We start from the raw sequence: 19,401 nt of genomic DNA, 5'->3' as shown, positions 1-19,401 counted from the left end.
AGACTTTCTCTAGTTGCAGCGAGCGGGGGCTACTCTTCGTTGTGGTCCGTGGGCTTCTCATTGCAGTGGCTTCTCTTGTTGTGGAGCACGGGCTCTAGGTGCACGGGCTCAGTAGTTGTGGCTCGCGGGCTCCAGAGCGCAGGCTCAGCATTCGTGGTGCACAGGCTTAATTGCTCCACGGCATGTGGGATCTTCCCGGACCAGGGCTCAAACCTGTATCCCCTGCATTGGCAGGCAGGTTCTCAACCACTGCGTCATCAGGGAAGCCCCCAATTCTTTCAAAAAATTTTAAAAAATTTTGTTGAAGTATAGTTGATTTACAATGTTGTGTTAATTTCTGCTGTACAGCAAAGTGACTCAGTTATACATATATATGTTTTTCATATTCTTTTCCATTATGGTTTATCACAGGATATTGAATATGTTCCTTGTGCTAAACAGTAGGATCAATTCTTTCTTGAACCCACTCCAGTCTTGCTTGTACCACTTCACTGGACCTGCTCTACTCAAGTTCTCCAAAGACCTTGTCATGTTATATACACAGTTCATTCTTTCCATACCTTACCTAGCAACACTTCACAACTGGATCACCTACCTGCGTAAACATTTTCTTCACGTGGCTTCCAGAACACCAGGCTCATTTAGTTTTCCTCCTGCTTCTGTCCTCTCCTCAGTCTCCTTTGCTGGGCCTTCTTCTCCCTGACATCTTTGAATGTTGAAGTCCCCCATGGCTCAGGCCTTGGAACTCTTCCTTCCTATCTACACTCACTCTCTTGGTGACCTCATATAGTCTTCTAGTTTGAACAGTTGTCATATGCTGACCTCTCCCAACTTCTGCAGCCCAGACCTCTATCCTAAATGCCAGACCTGTATATTCAACTACCGTTGTGACATCTCCCCTTGAAGGGCACCTGAAGTTTAACAGTCCTGATCTGATCTCTTTAAACTCACTCCTCCAGGAGTCTTCCCATCTAAGTTAAGGACAACTCATCTTTCAGTTACCAGACAGAAACCTTGAAGTAATCCTTATCTCTTCTTTCTCTCACACCCCACCCACATCTGTCAGCAAATTTGGTTTGCTCTATCTTCAAATTATAATAGAATTTGTCCACTGCTACCATCTAATCTAAGCCATTTCCATCTCTCCTGGACTTTTATAATAGCCTACAGAAACTACTTTCTCTGCTTTTTCATTTGCTCCCTTCAGACTGTCCTCAACCCAGCAGTCACAATGATCTCAGATCATCACTCCTCTGCTTAAAATCCTCCAATGGCTTCTCTTGTACTCCTACTAAAAAACTCCATTGACTAAAATGCCCTACAAGCCCCAACAGGACCTGCCTCTCCACCTTTCATTTTGCCTGGTCCACTCCCTCTGCCTCCTTGTGTTCCTCCAACAGCCAGCCATGCTCTGACCTCAGGACTTTTGCACTTGCTAAAACATCTGGCTTGGACAATCTTCCCCCAGATATTTAAATCTCTCACCTTCACCTACTCAAGTGTTACCTTCTCACTAAGGCCTCCTTGGCCTCTAAAATTCACCCCCCTCAAGCCCATCCCAACACTGTCACTCTTTCCAGCTTTATTTTGCTCCATAGCATTTTTAAGAACATGGTCCTGGGCTTCCCTGGTGGCGCAGTGGTTAAGAATCCACCTGCCAATGCAGGGGACATGGGTTCGAGCGCTGGTCCAGGAAGATCCCACGCAAAGCAACCAAGCCCATGCACCACAACTACTGAGCCTGCGCTGTAGAGCCCACGAGCCACAACTACTGAGCCCCCCTGCCACAACTACTGAAGCCCGTGCGCCTAGAGCCCGTGCTCCGCAACAAGAGAAACCACTGCAGTGAGAAGCCCGAGCACCACAACGAAGAGTAGCCCCTGCTCACCACAACTAGAGAGTCTGCGCACAGCCACAAAGACTCAACGGAGCCAAAAATAAATTTTAAAAAAACATGGTCCTGTGATTACTTAAAAGTCTGACATACGTAACACTCTCTTACACCTTTTACTTATTATCTCATCCTCGCTACCCCTAAAGTGCAAGCTCCACGAGGGCAGGGATTTTTGTCTGCCATATACCTGGCACCTAGAACAGTGCTTAGTTAAGTGCTTAGTAAATTTTTTTAACACCTTTATTGGAGTATAATTGCTTTACAATGGTGTGTTAGTTTCTGCTTTATAACAAAGTGAATCAGCTATATGTATACATATATCCCCATATCTCCTCCCTCTTGTGTCTCCCTCCCACTCTCCCTATCCCACCCCTCTAGGTGGTCAAAAAGCACCGAGCTGATCTCCCTGTGCTATGCGGCTGCTTCCCACTAGCTATTTGTTTTACATTTGGTAGTGCATGTATGTCCATGCCACTCTCTCACTTCGCCCCAGCTTACCCTTCCCCCTCCCCGTGTCCTCAAGTCCATTCTCTACATCTGCGTCTTTATTCCTGTCCTGCCCCTGCCCCTAGGTTCTTCAGAACCATTTTTTTTTTTTTTTTTAGATTCCATATATATGTGTTAGCGTACGGTATTTGTTTTTCTCTTTCTGACTTTGGTAAATATTTTTTAAAATAAATGAATGACTGGTAGCTACTATCCCCCTCTTTTTCTTTTCTTTCTTTTTTTTTTAAATTTAGTCTCTTAAATATGAGCTGCTCAGTGTTCAAGGCACTTAGGAAACAATGGTAATAGGGTCAGATTTCAGAGGATGCAACTGTCCCCCGCTTCTCATAGCAAACAGCTTTCTGGGGCTTAAGGAGGAAATTCTAGATTAAAACAAGAGTTTTTTCTTATGATGTCTGCAGCAACTAGTACACGTTAAATACCCAAGTCTAACTAGGACCTATGATAATCCTTATGCAAACTCTGTGTCAGTACCTGATTTTCTCTCATGGAGCTTCAAAAATAAAATCGTTATTTTTGGATAACTGGGTCCTTACCTGAGGAAAAGTGCATCTATTTCATGGTTTTAAGACAGGAAGCTGAGATGACTCTGCAGGTCATACTCAAATTTTTTAAATTTAACTCGTCAAAAACTCTCCTTACAAATACAGTTTGGATTAGGATAAAGAAAATGGTGTAAGTTATTGAATGAATATTTTTGTAGAAAGTAGAACTAAGGGATTTATTTAACAGTCAATATTGCAATAACATCTAACACCTCTAGAGTTTTGTGAACCAAGTTTAGATTTGTAGCCCGGGATCGACCAGAGGGGCTGGAGCAAAAGAGCTTTGACTAAACACAGGAACAAAGTGGATCCAGGGACTAGAAGTACTCCAGGGACTTCCCTGGCGGTCCAGCGGTTAGGACACCACACTCCCACTGCAGGGGGTCTGGGTTTGATCCCTGGTCATGAAGCTAAAATCCCACAAGCAGTGCAGTGTGGCCAAAAATAAAAATAAAAATAAAATTTTTGAAAAACAAAAAAAATAAAATAAAATAAAAAATAAAGAAGTACTCCAGAGACTACCCAGTGATTTGCTTCTTGAATGGCCCTGGAGGCGCCTTCTCAAAATACAGCAGACTTGGGCTTCCCTGGTGGTGCAGTGGTTGAGAGTCCGCCTGCCGATGCAGGGGACAGGGGTTCGTGCCCCTGTCCGGGAGGATCCCACATGCCACAGAGCGGCTGGGCCCGTGAGCCATGGCCGCTGAGCCTGCGCGTCCAGAGCCTGTGCTCCGCAACAGGAGAGGCCACAAGAGTGAGAGGCCCCCATACCGCAAAAAAAAAAAAAAAAAAAAAAAAAAAAAAAAATATATATATATATATATATATATATATATATATATATATATATATATATAGCAGACTTCCATATCATATCTATAAGCAATATCATTTCTTGCCCTTGGAAAGCTTTAAATGCTACCTTTCGCTAGTATGAAACCTGAGAGCATGATGCCTATCATTACTGGCAGTCTTTTTCTACCCCATTGCACTGTATTCTGTAAGTAATGAACTCCTGGAATTTCAAGCACAGGCTGTTAGGAATGGGAAATAAAGAACAAATTTGTGAGGCTGTGAAAAAGACAGTGGGTGTCACTTGCTACCCACGTGAGGAGGGTGAAGGGGAAGGAAAAAGCAGAGACATTCTGAGGTTTCAAGCCTGGATGATTGGGAAGGTGGAGACACAAAATCTAGGAAGATAAGAGATGCCACTGTTTGGAGGGAGGAAAAGGGAGCACATGAGACAATCTTAATGCTCCTCACTTGCACTCTCCAGCACGGGCCCTTTAAATCCATCTGTGCTGAAAGGGATGAGAAGTCTGTCCACTGCTTGGTACCATATGACACACTTGGTGACTTTCCAGTTACTGTGGCTGCCTAGCAAATTACCACAAAATATAGCGGCATAAAAATAACTATGCATTATGCTCACAGATTGTGTGTCAGGAATTCAGACAGGGCACAGCAGGGACAACTTATTTCTGCTCTACGATGTCTGAGGTCTCAGCTGGAAGACTTGAGGGCTGGAGGCTGGAAGCATCTGAAGGCTAGTTTATTCATATGTCTGCAGATGGAGGCTGGCGTCAGCTTGGGGCCTCCTTTCCTCTCCCCAGGGGCCTCTCCACCTGGTCTCTCCCTATGGGCTAATTTGGGCCCTCACAGCATGGTAGCTGGCTTCCCCAGGGCAAGTGTCCGAGGCCTAGCTCCTGAAAAAAAGGATATAGAAGCTGTACCCTTTTCATAACCTACCCTGGAAAGTCACAGAGCATCACTTCTGTGGGCGTCTTTTGGTTGGACTAGTCATAAGCTCCCACCTAGATTCAAGGGAAGGGAACAAAGGCCCCCACTTCTTAGTGGGAGGAGTGTCAGTGTCCCACTGTTAACAGAGCACGTGGGGTGACATCAGTGAAAATGGAGGAATAAGGAACATCAAAAGTGCTTCCCTCCAAAAAATCAACAAATAGCCTGGCAAAAACTGTCAGAATCAGGCTTCCCTGGTGGCGCAGTGGTTAAGAGTCCGCCTGCCGATGCAGGGGACACGGGCTCGTGCCCCGGTCCGGGAAGATCCCACATGCCGCGGAGCGGCTGAGCCCGTTAGCCATGGCCACTGAGCCTGCGCATCCGGAGCCTGTGCTCCGCAACGGGAGAGGCCACGGCAGTGAGAGGCCTGCGTACCGCAAAAAAAAAAAAAACAAAAGAACTGTCAGAATCAACTTTTTCAAAATTCTGGAAAGTAAGTAAAAGCTTACAGCAGCCCGGGGGAATGCTTAATCAAGGCAAAAAACAGCTGAATCTCGGTAAAGACAGAGAGCTTGGTGGTGTTTTAACTCATCTTGGTCCCATCCCTGCTCCCCAGCTCAGGGGTAGCCTAGACAATAACAGCCTGTATTTCTGGAACGGGTAAGAGCACCAGAGGGAGCAGAAAAATGGACCTCATTTGCCAAGAACTGTGGTTGTTTGTTTTGAGCTGTGTATTAGCTCAAGCTGCAGTCACAAAATACCACAGGCTGGTTGTTTGAAACAGCAGAAGTTTACTTTCTCACAGTTCTGGAGGCTGGGAAGTCCAAGATCAAGGTTCTGACTGATTCAGTTTTTGGTGAGGGCTTTCTGGTATTTCTTCCTCCTCCTGTGAGGACATCAGTCCCATCGGACTAGGGCCCCACCCTGATGACTTGCTTTGACCTTAACTATCTCCTGAAGGTCCTGTCTCCAAGTAGAGTCACACTGGAGGTCAGGACTTCAACATATGAATCTGAGAGGGGCCGGGGTGGGGGGTGGGGCGAGCCCTAGAAACACAATTCACTCCATAACCATCTGCCTGGCGGCTCCTTGGAGGACTGGCTCAAAGTGTTTACCTTTATCTTGCCGAACTAAGAATTCTGCCAGTGTTGAGGCAGCTGCCCAGGGGCATTTGTCAAAAAACGTTTAAAGGCAATGTATTAGTCACAGCTACCGGGAGCACTGGATAACAAATGGGACAAACGACAGACTAACCAAAAAGCTTGAGAGGAAAGAGTGGAGAATGAGGTGCTTCGGCAAATAAGGGCTTTGAAAAGCTCTGACATGTTCCTGGTGTTATGGGTTGAATTGTGTCTCCCCAAAAAGATTTGTTGAAGTCCTAATCCCCAATAGCTCAGAATGTGACCTTATCTGGAAATAGAATTGTTGTAGATGCAGTTGGTTAAGATGAGGTCATGCTGGAGTAGGGTAGGCCCCTAATCCAATACTACTGGTGTGCTTGTAAGACAGCATGTGAAGACACAGACACACAGGGAGAATGCCATGTGAGATGGAGATGGAGATTAGAGTAATACATCTGCACGCCAAGCACTGCTAAGGGTTGTCAGCTGTCATGAGAAGCTAGGAGGCAAGGGACAGATTCTCCTTCGGTGCTTCCAGAAGGAACCAACTCTGCTGACACCTTCACTTCAGATTTTTGGCATCCAGAACTGTGAGCGAATAAATTTCTATTGCTTTAAGCCACCCAATTCGTGGTACTTTGCAGCCCTAGGAAACTAATACAACAGGTAAATATTAAAAGAAAATATAAATATGTTTGTTGTTTGTAACTCCTTTTTTTTCTCCTATCTGGTTTAGAAGACAACTGCATAAAGAAATAATTATAAATTTATGTTGATAGGCACACAATAAAGATGTAATTTGTGACAACAACATAAGTGGGGGGGGATGGAGTTACATATGAACCAAGTTTTATATCCTATTAAAATTAAGGTAGGAGTAATTAGAACTGGATTGGTATAAACTAAGCTGTTAATTATAACCCCCAGAGAAACCACTAGGAAAATAACTCAAGAATATAGTGTAAAAGAAACAACAAGCAAACTAAAATGGCGTACTAGAAAATACCTCTTTAACACAAAAGAAGTCAGTAATGGAAGACTGAGGAACAAAAAAGACATAAGAAATATAGAAATCAATTTTGAAGTATATAATGCAGTATTGTTGACTATCATCACAATGTTGCGCATTAGATCTCCAGAACTTATTCATCTTCTAGTTACAAGTTTGTACCCAATAGCAAAATGACAGAAGTAGGTCCTTATCAGTAATTACATGAAATGTGGTGGATTAATCTTCATTTAAAAGGCAGAGACCGGGGCTTCCCTGGTGGCACAGTGGTTGGGAGTCTGCCTGCTAATGCAGGGGACACGGGTTTGAGCCCTGGTCTGGGAAGATCCCACATGCCACGGAGCGACTAGGCCTGTGAGCCACAACTACTGAGCCTGCGCGTCTGGAGCCTGTGCTCCGCAACAAGGGAGGCCGCGACAGTGAGAGGCCCGCGCACCACGATGAAGAGTGGCCCCCGCTTGCCACAACTAGAGAAAGCCCTCACACAGAAACGAAGACCCAACACAGCAAAAATAAATAAGTAAATAAAGAGCGGCTACTGCTCACCGCAACTAGAGAAAGCCTGCGTGCAGCAACGGGGACCCAACGCAGCCAAAAATAAAAACAAATAAGTAAAAGGCAGAGACCGACAGAATGGATTTTTAAAACATAATCCGCTATACACTGTCTCCATGAAACACATTTTCAATTTAAAGGTAAAAATAGGGCTTCCCTGGTGGCGTAGTGGTTGAGAGTCCGCCTGCCGATGCAGGGGACTTGGGTTCGTGCCCTGGTCCGGGAAGATCCCACATGCCGCAGAGCGGCTGGACCCGTGAGCCATGGCCGCTGAGCCTGTGCGTCCAGAACCTGTGCTCCGCAACGGGAGAGGCCACAAGAGTGAGAGGCCCACGTACCGCAAAAAAATATATATAATAATAAAATTTAAAAAAATAAAGGTAAAAATAGGTTGAAAATTAAAAAATGAAAAAAGATATGCCATGTAAACAGTAACCAAAACAGGGCTGGAGTGGTCATAGTAACATTAGGCAAAATAGACTTTTAAGACAGAAACTGTTACAAGACACAAAAAAGTTTATTCATGATAATGTTAAAGGGCCAATCCATCAAGAAGATATGACAATTATAGACATATATACACCTAAAACAAAGCACCAAAGTAAATGAAGCAAAAATAGACAAGAATTAAAGGGAGAAATAGTTCAACAATAATAGATTGAGAATTCAATACTCCACGTTTACATTTAACAAAGGAAAAAACAACTAGACAGAAGACTCAGTGCTATAAACCAACTACACCTAGTGAACATCTACAGAGCACTCCACCTAACAACAGAACACAGTGTTCTCCATGGCATAGAGGACATTCTCCAGGACAGACCATATGTTAGGCCACAAAACAGGTCTCAAAAGAATTTAAAAGATCAAAATCATACAAAGTATGTTCTCCAAGTACAATGGAATGAAATCAGAAACGAATAACAGAAGGAAATTTAGAAAATTCACAAATATGTGGAAACTCAACCACACACTCTTAAACAACCAATTGTTCAAAGAAGAAATCACAAAGAAACTAGAAAATACTTCAAGATGAATGAAAATGAAAACACAAGATACCAAAATCTACAGGATGCAGTGAAAGCAGTACTCAGAGGGAAATTCACAGCTATGAATGAACCATATTTTAAAAAATAAGAAAGATCTCAAAGCAATAACCTAACCACCCACCTTAAGGAACTGGAAAAAGAAGAGCAAACTAAACCCAACACAAGCAGAAGGAAGGAAATAATGAAGATTAGAGACAAATAAAATAGAGAAGCAAAAAACCCAAATGTTGCTTCTTTGAAAATATCCACAAAATTGATAAATCTTTAGTTAGACCTCATATTATCTCAACTTAAACTAATCTTACTTTTGTTCCCACCACTCCACTGAGACTGCATGTGTCCAATCCAAGGGCCACTGCTATTCTCAAATGACTTGAATTCTTACCAGCACTTGACACATTTGAGCACCCCCTTCTTCATTTGGCTCTCGTGCTTCTCTCCTGATTTTCCTTCCTCCAGGCCCAATCCTTTTCCATCTCCTTTGCTGGTTCCTCTCCTTACCTTGATCTCTAACGTTGGAGACTAAGGGCTCTGTCTAGGCTTTCTATCAACAGTCTCTTCTTATGTGCCCACATCCCATGGCTTCTAATAGCATCTCCAGGCCAATGAACTCACAAACCTGATCTCCAGCCAGGGCAAGACCCTCAGTTCTAGACTTAAATTCAACTGCTTGTTGGTCACGTTTACACTGGCATTTCACACTTTACATGCTATGTCCGTGGCACCACCTATCCAACTGCTCAAGCTAAAAGTCTAGAAGTTATCCTACGAAATCCAATCAATAAACAAGTGCTATCATTGTCACCTCTAAAACATACTCTGAATGTGTCCACTTCCATACATTTCCACTTCTGCCACCCTAAGCCAAGCCACCACCATCCTTTACCTTTCTTACTGCAACAGCCTTCTATCTTAGATGTAGCAAACTGTCTCTCAGAAGCACCATTTTATCCATGAACTGGAGATGTTATAAACCTAAAAACATGTCCCAGACACCATGTAGAGTTCTGGGTTAGAATCAGATACTGCCAGTTAAAAGCACTAGCACAGGGCTTCCCTGGTGGCGCAGTGGTTGAGAGTCCGCCTGCCGATGCAGGGGACACGGGTTCGTGCCCCGATCCCGGAAGATCCCACATGCCGCGGAGCGGCTGGGCCCGCGAGCCATGGCCGCGGAGCCTGTGTGTCCGGAGCCTGTGCTCCGCAACGGGAGAGGCCACAGCAGTGAGAGGCCCGCGTACAGCAAAAAAAAAAAAAAAAAAAAAGCACTAGCACAATATTTGTAAAGAGAAAGAAGACAGAGGTAATCTTCCTATTGGTATTGCTGTTGGTAAGCGAGGTCACAGGGTACCAGTGCTTGGAGGAAGTTGTAAGGGTTAACTTGGTATTCCAGTATCTGGCCAGCTTTGTGGATATGAGGCACATTTCAGTGGTGGCAGGATTCCTGAACTCTGGATTCAACTACTGTGGGAGTCCTTCAGCTCCGTAGCCCAGCAGTAGCCCCCCACTACTACTACTTTAGTCCTTCCCATCGATTTTGTAAATGTCTTGCTCTTTGTTTAAAATCCCTCTCTGAATAAAATACCTAAAGTGGTTTCTGCCTTGGCATTCAACCCTGATATATCTAACTGGTTTTCCTGCATCCACTCTTGCCCACCTATAATCCATTCTCCATCCAACAGAGAATTCCCTGAAAAATGTAAATCACATCACGCCATCTTCCATTTAAAATTCTCCAGTGGCTTCCCACCACACCTAGAAAACAACCCAAACTCCTTATTGTGGTACCAAGCCCTAACGATCTGGCTCTGCCCACTTCTCTGATGGCATCCAGCCACTGGCTTTCTCTCAATTCCTGGCGTAGGCCAAGCTTGGCCCTAGATCTTTACTACATGCTGTTCCATCTTCATGGAATGCTCTTCCTTCTAGTTGCTCAAACATCTAGTCTTTCATGTTCAGATTAGATGTCACCTTCTTTAGCATCCCCTTTGTAAAAAGCCACTCTACGCTAGTTTCTCTGCCGAGCACTTACCGGTGTCTAATTTTCTGTTGCTGTTTATTATTGACTGCTCCCTCCAAAAATGGATGTACCATGAGAGTAGGGAGGGACTTTGTCCCCTTATAGCATACTGTAGATGCTTAATAAATATTTGCATGAATAACTTAGGTAAAATCTTCAAGCAGAGTGAATTTTACTTCTGTTAGATAGAGTTACTCCAATGTTTCAACAAAAACTACAGATTATTCTTAAATATTAAGTTGAGGATAACAGCAGTTTACCATCTAGGCTTGAGTGCTGGGAATTACAAATTCTTTTGGCATACATTACATTCAACTTTGTACTCCAATGGATTTTTTTTTTAAACCGCAAAACAAGTCCATTTTAACACTGCAGCTGGAAAAACCAGCTATCCAAAAATCACTGATTTTTTTAAAACGTGACTTAGGGAACAAGGGGAGAAGAGAAATATTAGTGGGTAGATTTCATTCAGGATTACCGCCATTTTTTCAAAACTACTCTGACTTTTGCAATATCATGTTATGGTTTTTTTTGTTTGTTTTTTTGGCTGCATTGGGTCTTTGTTGCTGCATGCGGGCTTTCTCTAGTTGCAGCAAGTGGGGCTACTCTTCGTTGCGGTGCGTGGGCTTCTCATGGCGGTGGCTTCTCTTGTTGTGGAGCACGGGCTATAGGCACGCAGGCTTCGGTAGCTGTGGCATGGGGGCTCAGTAGTTGTGGCGCACGGGCTTAGTTGCTCCGCAGCGTGTGGGATCTTCCTGGACCAGGGCTCGAACCCGCGTCCCCTGCATTGGCAGGAAGATTCTTAACCACCGCACCACCAGGGAAGCCCCATGTTATGGTTTTTAAGAATAAATATACTCATTTTCCCCTCTTAATGCTACCTCCTAGCTCCCATCTGCTGTGTCTGGGGAGGCCCCACACTTGCTAGTCTCTAGAGAAACAGCACCATCTGCTGGGCAAAGCCTGCTGTGCACCTGTCTTGGTGATAAACGCTGGGCTCTCAACTTCTTGTGCCACCATGAACTAACTGGACACCAGTTAGGCTTAGCAACTCAGGCCAGCCTTGCAGAAGGCCAAACAGGAAGCCCTGCTACCCCAGAAGTGCTGATAAGATTAAAGACGCCTGAGGCTTCTCTTCTAAGAAACCAACTTGGGTTTTGACCCAAGACTGGAAATCAGTGCCCCTGAGGGAAAGAGCACAACTAAGGCAGATCTGGATTAACAAATACGAATAACAAGAGCCACAACTTTGAGACCTTTGTCCCCTGCATTCTCTGCAGACAAGATGCTGAGAAAATTTAGTAACTTTGTCTGTTTCTGGAAATTGCAGAGGTGAGAATTTTTTTCCCTTTCCCTTACTAAGGATCATGATTTGATCTGGACTCACCTCCTAGCTCACTACCCACTCTCCAGGCACTTTTCCCTTCCTCATGACCAGCCTACTTTATGACTCAAGTTCTTCCTAAGATCCTTTTCCATCACGTTAATTATGAATGCGTTTCCTAAGACCTCAGAAATATTCCACTCACCTTCTTTTTCCCTTCCTTCACACCCGACTCTGAGAATCTGATATTGCAACTTTCTCTTAATTTTTTAATCTATTTCCATCTTCAGCTACTCAGTATAAACTACAGTTTTTCTGGTACCCTTTTTATCATGGATAGTAAATGTCTCTTGCTGTAGACTGAATGTTAGTGTCCCCCCAAGGTGATGTATTAGTGGTGGGGCCTTTGGGGCCATGAATGGGATTAGTGTCCGTATAAAAGAGGCCCAAGAAAGCTGCTTTACCCCTTCTGCCATGTGAGGTTACTGTGAAAAAGACAGCCATGTGTGAGGAAACAGGCTCTCACCAGACAATGAATTTGCCAGCATCTTGATCTTGGACTTCCCAGCCTCCAGAACTGTGAAAAATAGTTTTGTTGTTTATAAGCCACCCAGTGTCTGGAATTCTGTTACAGCAACCTAGATGGACAAAGATATTTCTCCAGCTCAATTCTCTGCTGGCTAGATACTGAGCATCCTCCTTTTCCTTTAATTCCTTTCTAATCTAGTCCCTGGTGCATAATTTTCTTTCTTTCCTTCCTTCATTTTCCAATTGTTCATTTACTATCATTAAGAGACCCCTTTTCTGTCGCCTTCTCATACACTTTTTCAGAAACTATATGAAGTTCATCCTTTAATTACCATTTGTGGCTTTACCATCACTTACAAATTACCCCCATTTCTAAGATTTACTTAAATTCATTCCCCTTTCACTACTCTTCTATATCTTCATAGTCCTTATATTTCTTAATTAGCTACTAGAAGATAAAAACTGTCAACATAAAATCTTTTATATTCCCTGTCCTCTCACATTTGCAAGGCTACTTCCTTTTCCTTATTCAAAGCATCCCCAAAATTATTCCTCCAGCATTCATTAGTTTTTCTTGATTAATTAGGAGAATAATTGCCTCCTTCAAGCATTATCTTATATACCTCAAACATAAGATTCTCAAAAAACTAAGGAATCTACTCATATCTTGAATGTTTACTATCCAAATGAAATAATAACCACTAAGGTTAGCCATATATGTATATATAACTCAAATGATAGTCAGTGGTTTTCTACTGGCATTCCATTAAAACACACACATGAATATTCACACATATCACAAACCCACACAAGATTAAGGCAAAAAACTAAACTAAAATTCTTATTTGTCCAATCTCTCTTCAGTTTCTCTTCTGCTTATGGCAGTAAGCAAACCTACATAAAACTGAGTGAAGGAACTTCCCTGGTGGAGCAGTGGTTAAGAATCCGCCTGCCAACGCGGGGGACACGAGTTCGATCCCTGGCCCGGGAAGATCCCACATGCCGCAGAGCAACTAAGCCTGTGAGCCACAACTACTGAGCCTGCGCTCTAGAGCCCTCGAGCCACAACTACTGAGCCCGCGAGCCACAACTACTGAAGCCCACGTGCCGCAACAAGAGAGGCCACCGCAATGTGAAGCCTGCACACCGCAACAAAGAGTAGACCCCGCTCACCGCAACTAGAGAAAGCCCGCACGCAGCAACGAAGACCCAACGCAGCCAAAAATAAATAAATAGAATAAATAAATTTATTTAAAAAAAAAACAACTGAGTAAAGAAGAAAAAGTTTTTATTAATTACCACATGAAATTGACATGACATCCTATTAGGCTGAACTAGGATAAATAATGCTGTTATAAAATTTACATTTCTCACATCCATTTCAGAGAAAATATTAGATATTAGGGCTCTTCTAGGTCTTATGGACAAATTTCAGCAAACCTTTCGTTTTTTAATAGTAAACAGCAATTAACATATGTTCTCAAACTGTGTTAAGAAGCAGTTAGCAAGGTTAACTCTGAAATCTGTGATAAGTGACAGGATTAGGACTGTTTTGTTAAACATTAGGAAGCACATTTCTATTTTAGCTGTTACATTAGTGCATCTTTTTCACTGGTAAGGCAACTGCTTGCTGTGGGTACCACAAAGATTAGCAAGTTTCTTAAGTAACAGATATATGATTAATCAAGACTCAAACGAGTTTCCTTTCCCAACTTTGCTCTCTTTTGGAGCAGAAACAAATAGCTTTGTCATTTGTAAATAGGGAGGTTAATAGCTTGAAATTCAGTTGCTGTAATCTTCTAACTCACAATTTAAAAGGGAAGTAGATTATTACTAGGAATGTCTTCGAAATACTTCTAGTTTTTAAAATAACCAGGCTTCTGAGTAACTTCTCAAACCTACCTTTCTATTTTGGTACATGACTTGATAAACATAACACATTTGACCTGTATAGTAGTAATTCCTTCTATCAACTATATTTCGCCCTCAATAATGGTTAGAGCTGTGGTTTCAAACAATTTCTACATATAAAGCATCATCTTTAAATAAGTTTCCTTTTCACTGAACTGAGATTCTTTTTCCCACTTACGTGCTTGTGGAAGGTAATTTGAACATACACACACTTACATACCTTATGTATGTGTATATATGTATTTTTTAAGTAAGTTACTTTTACCATTAGAATAAAACTAGACTACAGGGACAACTCTGTGAGGACAGTTTGGTCTTCCTTAGAACTCCTCCTCTAGGTTGAGGAAGGCAGGTACAGTTCACTGAAGGACGTGATGAGGCTGAAGTAAGTCTTCTCATCATCTGTTAACCCCGCGTTGCCAGGTCTCACCACCACAGCTACGTGCACGTCAGCTTCCTCAGCAGCGCTGGCCTCTGCGAAAATCCAAATATGTGTCAGAAATGGTAGAATATGATGTTTGGGATTTGCTTCAAAATAATCAGAGGGATGTGGGAATGTAAGAAATAAGTCTGGTCCAGATTTGATAACTGTTGAAGCTAAAAGACAAGCACAGGGGGTGGACTTATTATTCTTTTATATAAGTTTTGATTTTTCCATAAAATTTTTTTTCAAATGCATAACTAACTGTACTGACAGACAAGGAGGGCAGTGTGTCCTAGACTTCTAAGCTTTATTAAGTACTTATGAATGCACAAAGACAGAGCCATGTCTCCAGCTTTCTTCCATTCCCTCCCATCAGTCCTACAGAGAACTGAGCTCTTTCCCAAAGGACAGGCTGTCAGGAATAATACCAATTAAGTAGATATGGGGCAAATGGAATCCCAGGATCTAATCAGGCTGAAATACCTACTCTCACACCTGGAGCCCAAACATGTCACAACCCTTGGCTAGACTGCCCATCTTTTTTGTCTGGCAAATTCCTACTCTTCAAAATTCAGCTCAAATGTTCTATCTTCTAGAGCTACTACCATCTGTATTAGAGCATCCTATGTGCTCCATTAACACCCTGTATTTAGTCCTATCAAGACAATATGATTTGACATGTTATTACCTGTTGTCTCTCTCCTCATTGGACTAAGAGTGTTTTAAGATCAGTGACTGCGTGGAAGTAAAAACAGGACTAGTCAAATGAAACTAAGTAAGCTATGTATTTGAGGGGATATCTCTAATATGTCTTGGGTTAGGTACCCCTCCTCATTTTGTGTCCATCTGAAAGATAATAGCTAATACCTTGTATTAATTTAGCACTTACTATGTGCCAGGTACTATTCTAGGACCAGAGATATGTGAACAAAACAAAGTTCCTGCTTTCCTGGAACTTCCATTCCCATCTAAATCTTCACAACGACCCTGAGGTCGTTAGTATTACTATCTCCATTCTACAGATGCAGAAACTGAGAGCTAGCAAGTGGTAGAACTGAAATTTGAAATCGTGTGTCAGACTCTGTGGTCTGTGCTCTAGAACAAGGGTCAGCAAATTATGGCCCACCGCCTGTTTTTGTAAACATGGTCTTATTGGAACACAGTCACACCCACTTACTTATGTACTATCTGTGGCTGCTTTTGCATTACAAGGACCAGAGTTGAATAGCTACTATCTGGCCCTTGACAGCAGTGGTCCCCAACCTTTTTGGCACCAGGGACTGATTTCATGGATGACAATTTTTCCACGGACCGGGTAGTGGTGGGGGACGGTTCAGGCGGTAATGCGAGTGGTGGGGAGCGGCAGATGAAGCTTCCCTCGCTCGCCTGCCACTCACCTCCTGCTGTGTGGCCCGCCTCCTAACAGGGGGCTGGGGACCCCTGCTTTACCGAACAATTTTGCCAACTCCTGCTCTAGAGCATTGCTGCTCTGAATGTAGTCCCTGGACCAGCAGTGTGGAAATCACGTGGAAGCTTGTTACAAATACAGAATGTCAGGTTCCCCAGTGTGCAACTACTGAATTAGGACCTGCAATTTAACAAATGACTCCTCTGCACAGAGACTAAGTTTTTTTTGTTTTGTTTTATTTTGTTTGTGTTTGTTTGCTTGTTTGTTTTTTGCGGTACACCGGCCTCTCACTGTTGTGGCCTCTCCCGTTGCCGAGCACAGGCTCCGGACGCGCAGGCTCAGCGGCCATGGCTCACGGGCCCAGCCGCTCCGCGGCATGTGGGATCCTCCCAGACCGGGGCATGAACCCGCGTCCCCTGCATCAGCAGGCGGACTCCCAACTACTGCGCCACCAGGGAAGCCCAGAGACTAAGTTTTGATCAGAAATTTCAAGGAAGGAGGAATTGCAGGCAGCCATAAAGTACATGTGCAAACAGTAGGAGAATGGACACAGGACACAGGTCTGTGGTCACAGAGATGGGGCATACTTGGGCAGATAGAGCAAAACTGGGGAAGATCCTGAAACACATTCTTTGCAATTCAGATCTGGTGTAATAAGAAACCCCAGTAGTTTCTCAATCTGTGGAAAACAGCCAGAGCAATGGAATGCATTAATTCAAGGGCAGCAGGTGCTAAGAAAGAGTAAATGGGGCAGGGCTGTCTCTTCCACCTACCCACCTCCTACGAAAGGACTGTCACCTCCCAGAGCAAAAACAGTGCTCCAAAATCCCCTCCTCAGGCAAAGTGTGCAGATGCCATTCACTCCAGCAGCAAAGGCATTGCCTTCCACGCACCCCAAGTTCCCAGCCTGGTTGCCTCAAGCACAGTCCTCTGGACCAGCAACCCAGGATCTCAACCAAGTTGAGTCATCACTATCCATGTGGGACTTACTAGTTAGTGACCGTTCCACATTCAGCCTCTTACCAAGATCACCATGGGGCAAGTTTTTGTCCTTAAGCAGTTATTGGCTCTTTTCATATATGATTGAGACACTTGTTGACTTCAAACCCTGGACCTCTTTTTTCTTTCCCTTCAAAGGGAAAAAGTCTTTCAGTTCTCTCTTTTATATTTGAGTATTATTTGGGATATCAACTTAGTCTTCCACTCTGCCTTGGCAGTGGAAGTCTGGACACGTGCTACTAAAACACAGGATCAGAGACAATAGGAAAGAGCAAGGCAGGCAGCCAGGTGCCTGACCCTCTCCCAGCTACAGGTGAGCCCAGGTCTGGCCCTACTGCCTAAGCAGGAGTGGGGCTGGCAGAAGATGAGGGGCAGGAATAAAACGTCCTTGCAGAGGACTCAAAGGAGAGACAACTTGGAGATTATCTCTAGTCTCTAAAGAGAATAGGAATAATTTCTGGGACTGCAACCTAAGGATATGGCTTAAGTGAAAAGAGAAAGACTTGAAATTATAGATGTACTATGATGGCAACTAGAAAAAAAATGTGGCTAAAGACAAGAATATGAAGAAACTGTAAGTGGTCTTCAGGCAGGGGTTACAATTATTAGCAGTAACCAAAAAGCAGGGAATAAGGCGAGGGTCTGGGGATCACAGGTTGAATCATGCATTCAATCCCAGAATGCTTGGGACAGGCTGACTTTGTCGGGAGCTCCAGCCACAAAGCAGATCTCTAATTCTAAGCCTAATTCTAATTCTAAGCAGACACTCACCGTTCAAAATCCTAGCGGAATTAAATATAGGGCAAACCATGGATTTTCATCTCCAACAGCCCTGTTTACGTGAATGATTAAAGAAAAGCAATTCACGGGTTAAACCAGCTAAACTCACCAGAAAGAGGCCTACTTCCTTTGCATAGGGAGCAAAACAAAGCAAAAGGTCTTCAAATTATCATTTGAAATTATCATTCCTCACACCTTTATCTACACAGATAGTAAAGTGACCTCCCCAGCCCACCACTCAAAGCCCCAAAAAGCCATTCAAGGAAGAGGGTAAAATGTAGCTTTGAATCAGTAAATGGTTTATACACAGAAATATGACAGGCAAACATTTACAGTACGCTGAGAGTTCAAAGCAGAGGCCAGGTGAAACGGCTATTGGTACATAGGGTGTAGCCTGGCCAGCTGGTTACACAGTGAACCTTGAAGCTGTGTGTCCACGCGTCTGTCTCTCACCTTCAGTGCAGTTAGACACGCAAATGCAAAGCTTTCCAGGATGCAGAAAAATAAGATGACAGTCTGTAGAACCCTTGCACTTTGAGGCTGACCCAAATCAGGACGTGCAGCAGGGGCAGGTCCCCGCTAAATCTACTGAGCTTTCAAAACTCAAAACAACAAATGGCTGTGATTTGCTACCATCTCCCTAGATCAAAAATTCCAGGCTAGATTCACCGAGGATTGAAATTTAACAAAGCTATTAGCGGTTACTGAATGTCAACTGTACGTCAGGTAAAATTAAGCCTGTCTACCACTCTTTGTCTGGAAAACACATTATGACTTCTTGAAGGCATTAGATGACCTATGCTGGTTAAGATTTTTTTTTAAACTGCTTCACAAATGAGTATATATTTGCTTATATGCCTACAGATCATACCTAACATGATAAACCAAAGCAGCAGACAAAGAATATACTCACACACGCTAGCACAGATAAGATGCCTTTGCTAGCAGCCTGGGTTTGCCTTTAGGTGACATCTCTGAAAAGTCCCAGTGACTGGGAGTAACTCTAGTTCTGCGACAACGAACAGAAGGGCTGGAGGGAGGAATGTCAACTACAGACTGCCGAAGCTGCTTCCACAGGGCCCAGGAGTCCCTCGGAGCCACCAGATTGGAGAGCACCCCTGCCCTCCACCCCCTTTCCCTAACTCCCTTCTTGAGCCTGGTGAAATAGATGTAGTGTATCAGAGCGGCTGCACAGTACACAAAGCCCTGTTCTATGGGTAAACGAAGGGTAAAACTTACGATCCAAGATGAGTGGAAGAAACACAAATAAGTAAAACTATCCTCCAACACAAGTGCAATTACAAATACACCAAAGTAGGACCCCGAGAGATGCACAGACTCTAAGGAAAATGACCACAAGATCAAAGGCTGCAGCCAGCTGGGGGAGTCTGGGAAAGCCTCGCCAGCCAGGGACAGAGACCACCCACCTCCCCCAGCACCCCCCAGCCTCTTTGCCTGCTGCTGCTTGCTTCCTTCTTCACTACCGGTTCCTTCTGTAATTCTCTGGAGGACTCATCTTCTCACACAGATAGATGCTTGAGCGTATGCTTTACGTTTGGTCAAAACTGCTCTTGAGGGCTTCCCTGGTGGCGC

General features: G+C 43.7%; 1 protein-coding gene across 1 annotated transcript in view; it reads right to left on the bottom strand.

The window, feature by feature from the left end:
* Positions 1 to 13,557: 13,557 nt before the first annotated feature.
* Positions 13,558 to 19,401, bottom strand: part of ENOPH1 (enolase-phosphatase 1) — a 33,770-nt gene continuing 27,926 nt past the window's right edge. The window contains exon 6 of the mRNA XM_060113847.1: positions 13,558 to 14,671. Within this exon, the coding sequence (XP_059969830.1) occupies positions 14,532 to 14,671 (140 nt within the window). The 3' untranslated portion in view covers positions 13,558 to 14,531. The remainder of the gene's footprint in view (positions 14,672 to 19,401) is intronic.

This window comes from Mesoplodon densirostris, chromosome 1, assembly GCF_025265405.1.
Source record: "Mesoplodon densirostris isolate mMesDen1 chromosome 1, mMesDen1 primary haplotype, whole genome shotgun sequence".
NCBI classification, from domain to species: Eukaryota; Metazoa; Chordata; class Mammalia; order Artiodactyla; family Ziphiidae; genus Mesoplodon; species Mesoplodon densirostris.
This window is presented reverse-complemented; position numbering and strand designations above follow the sequence as displayed.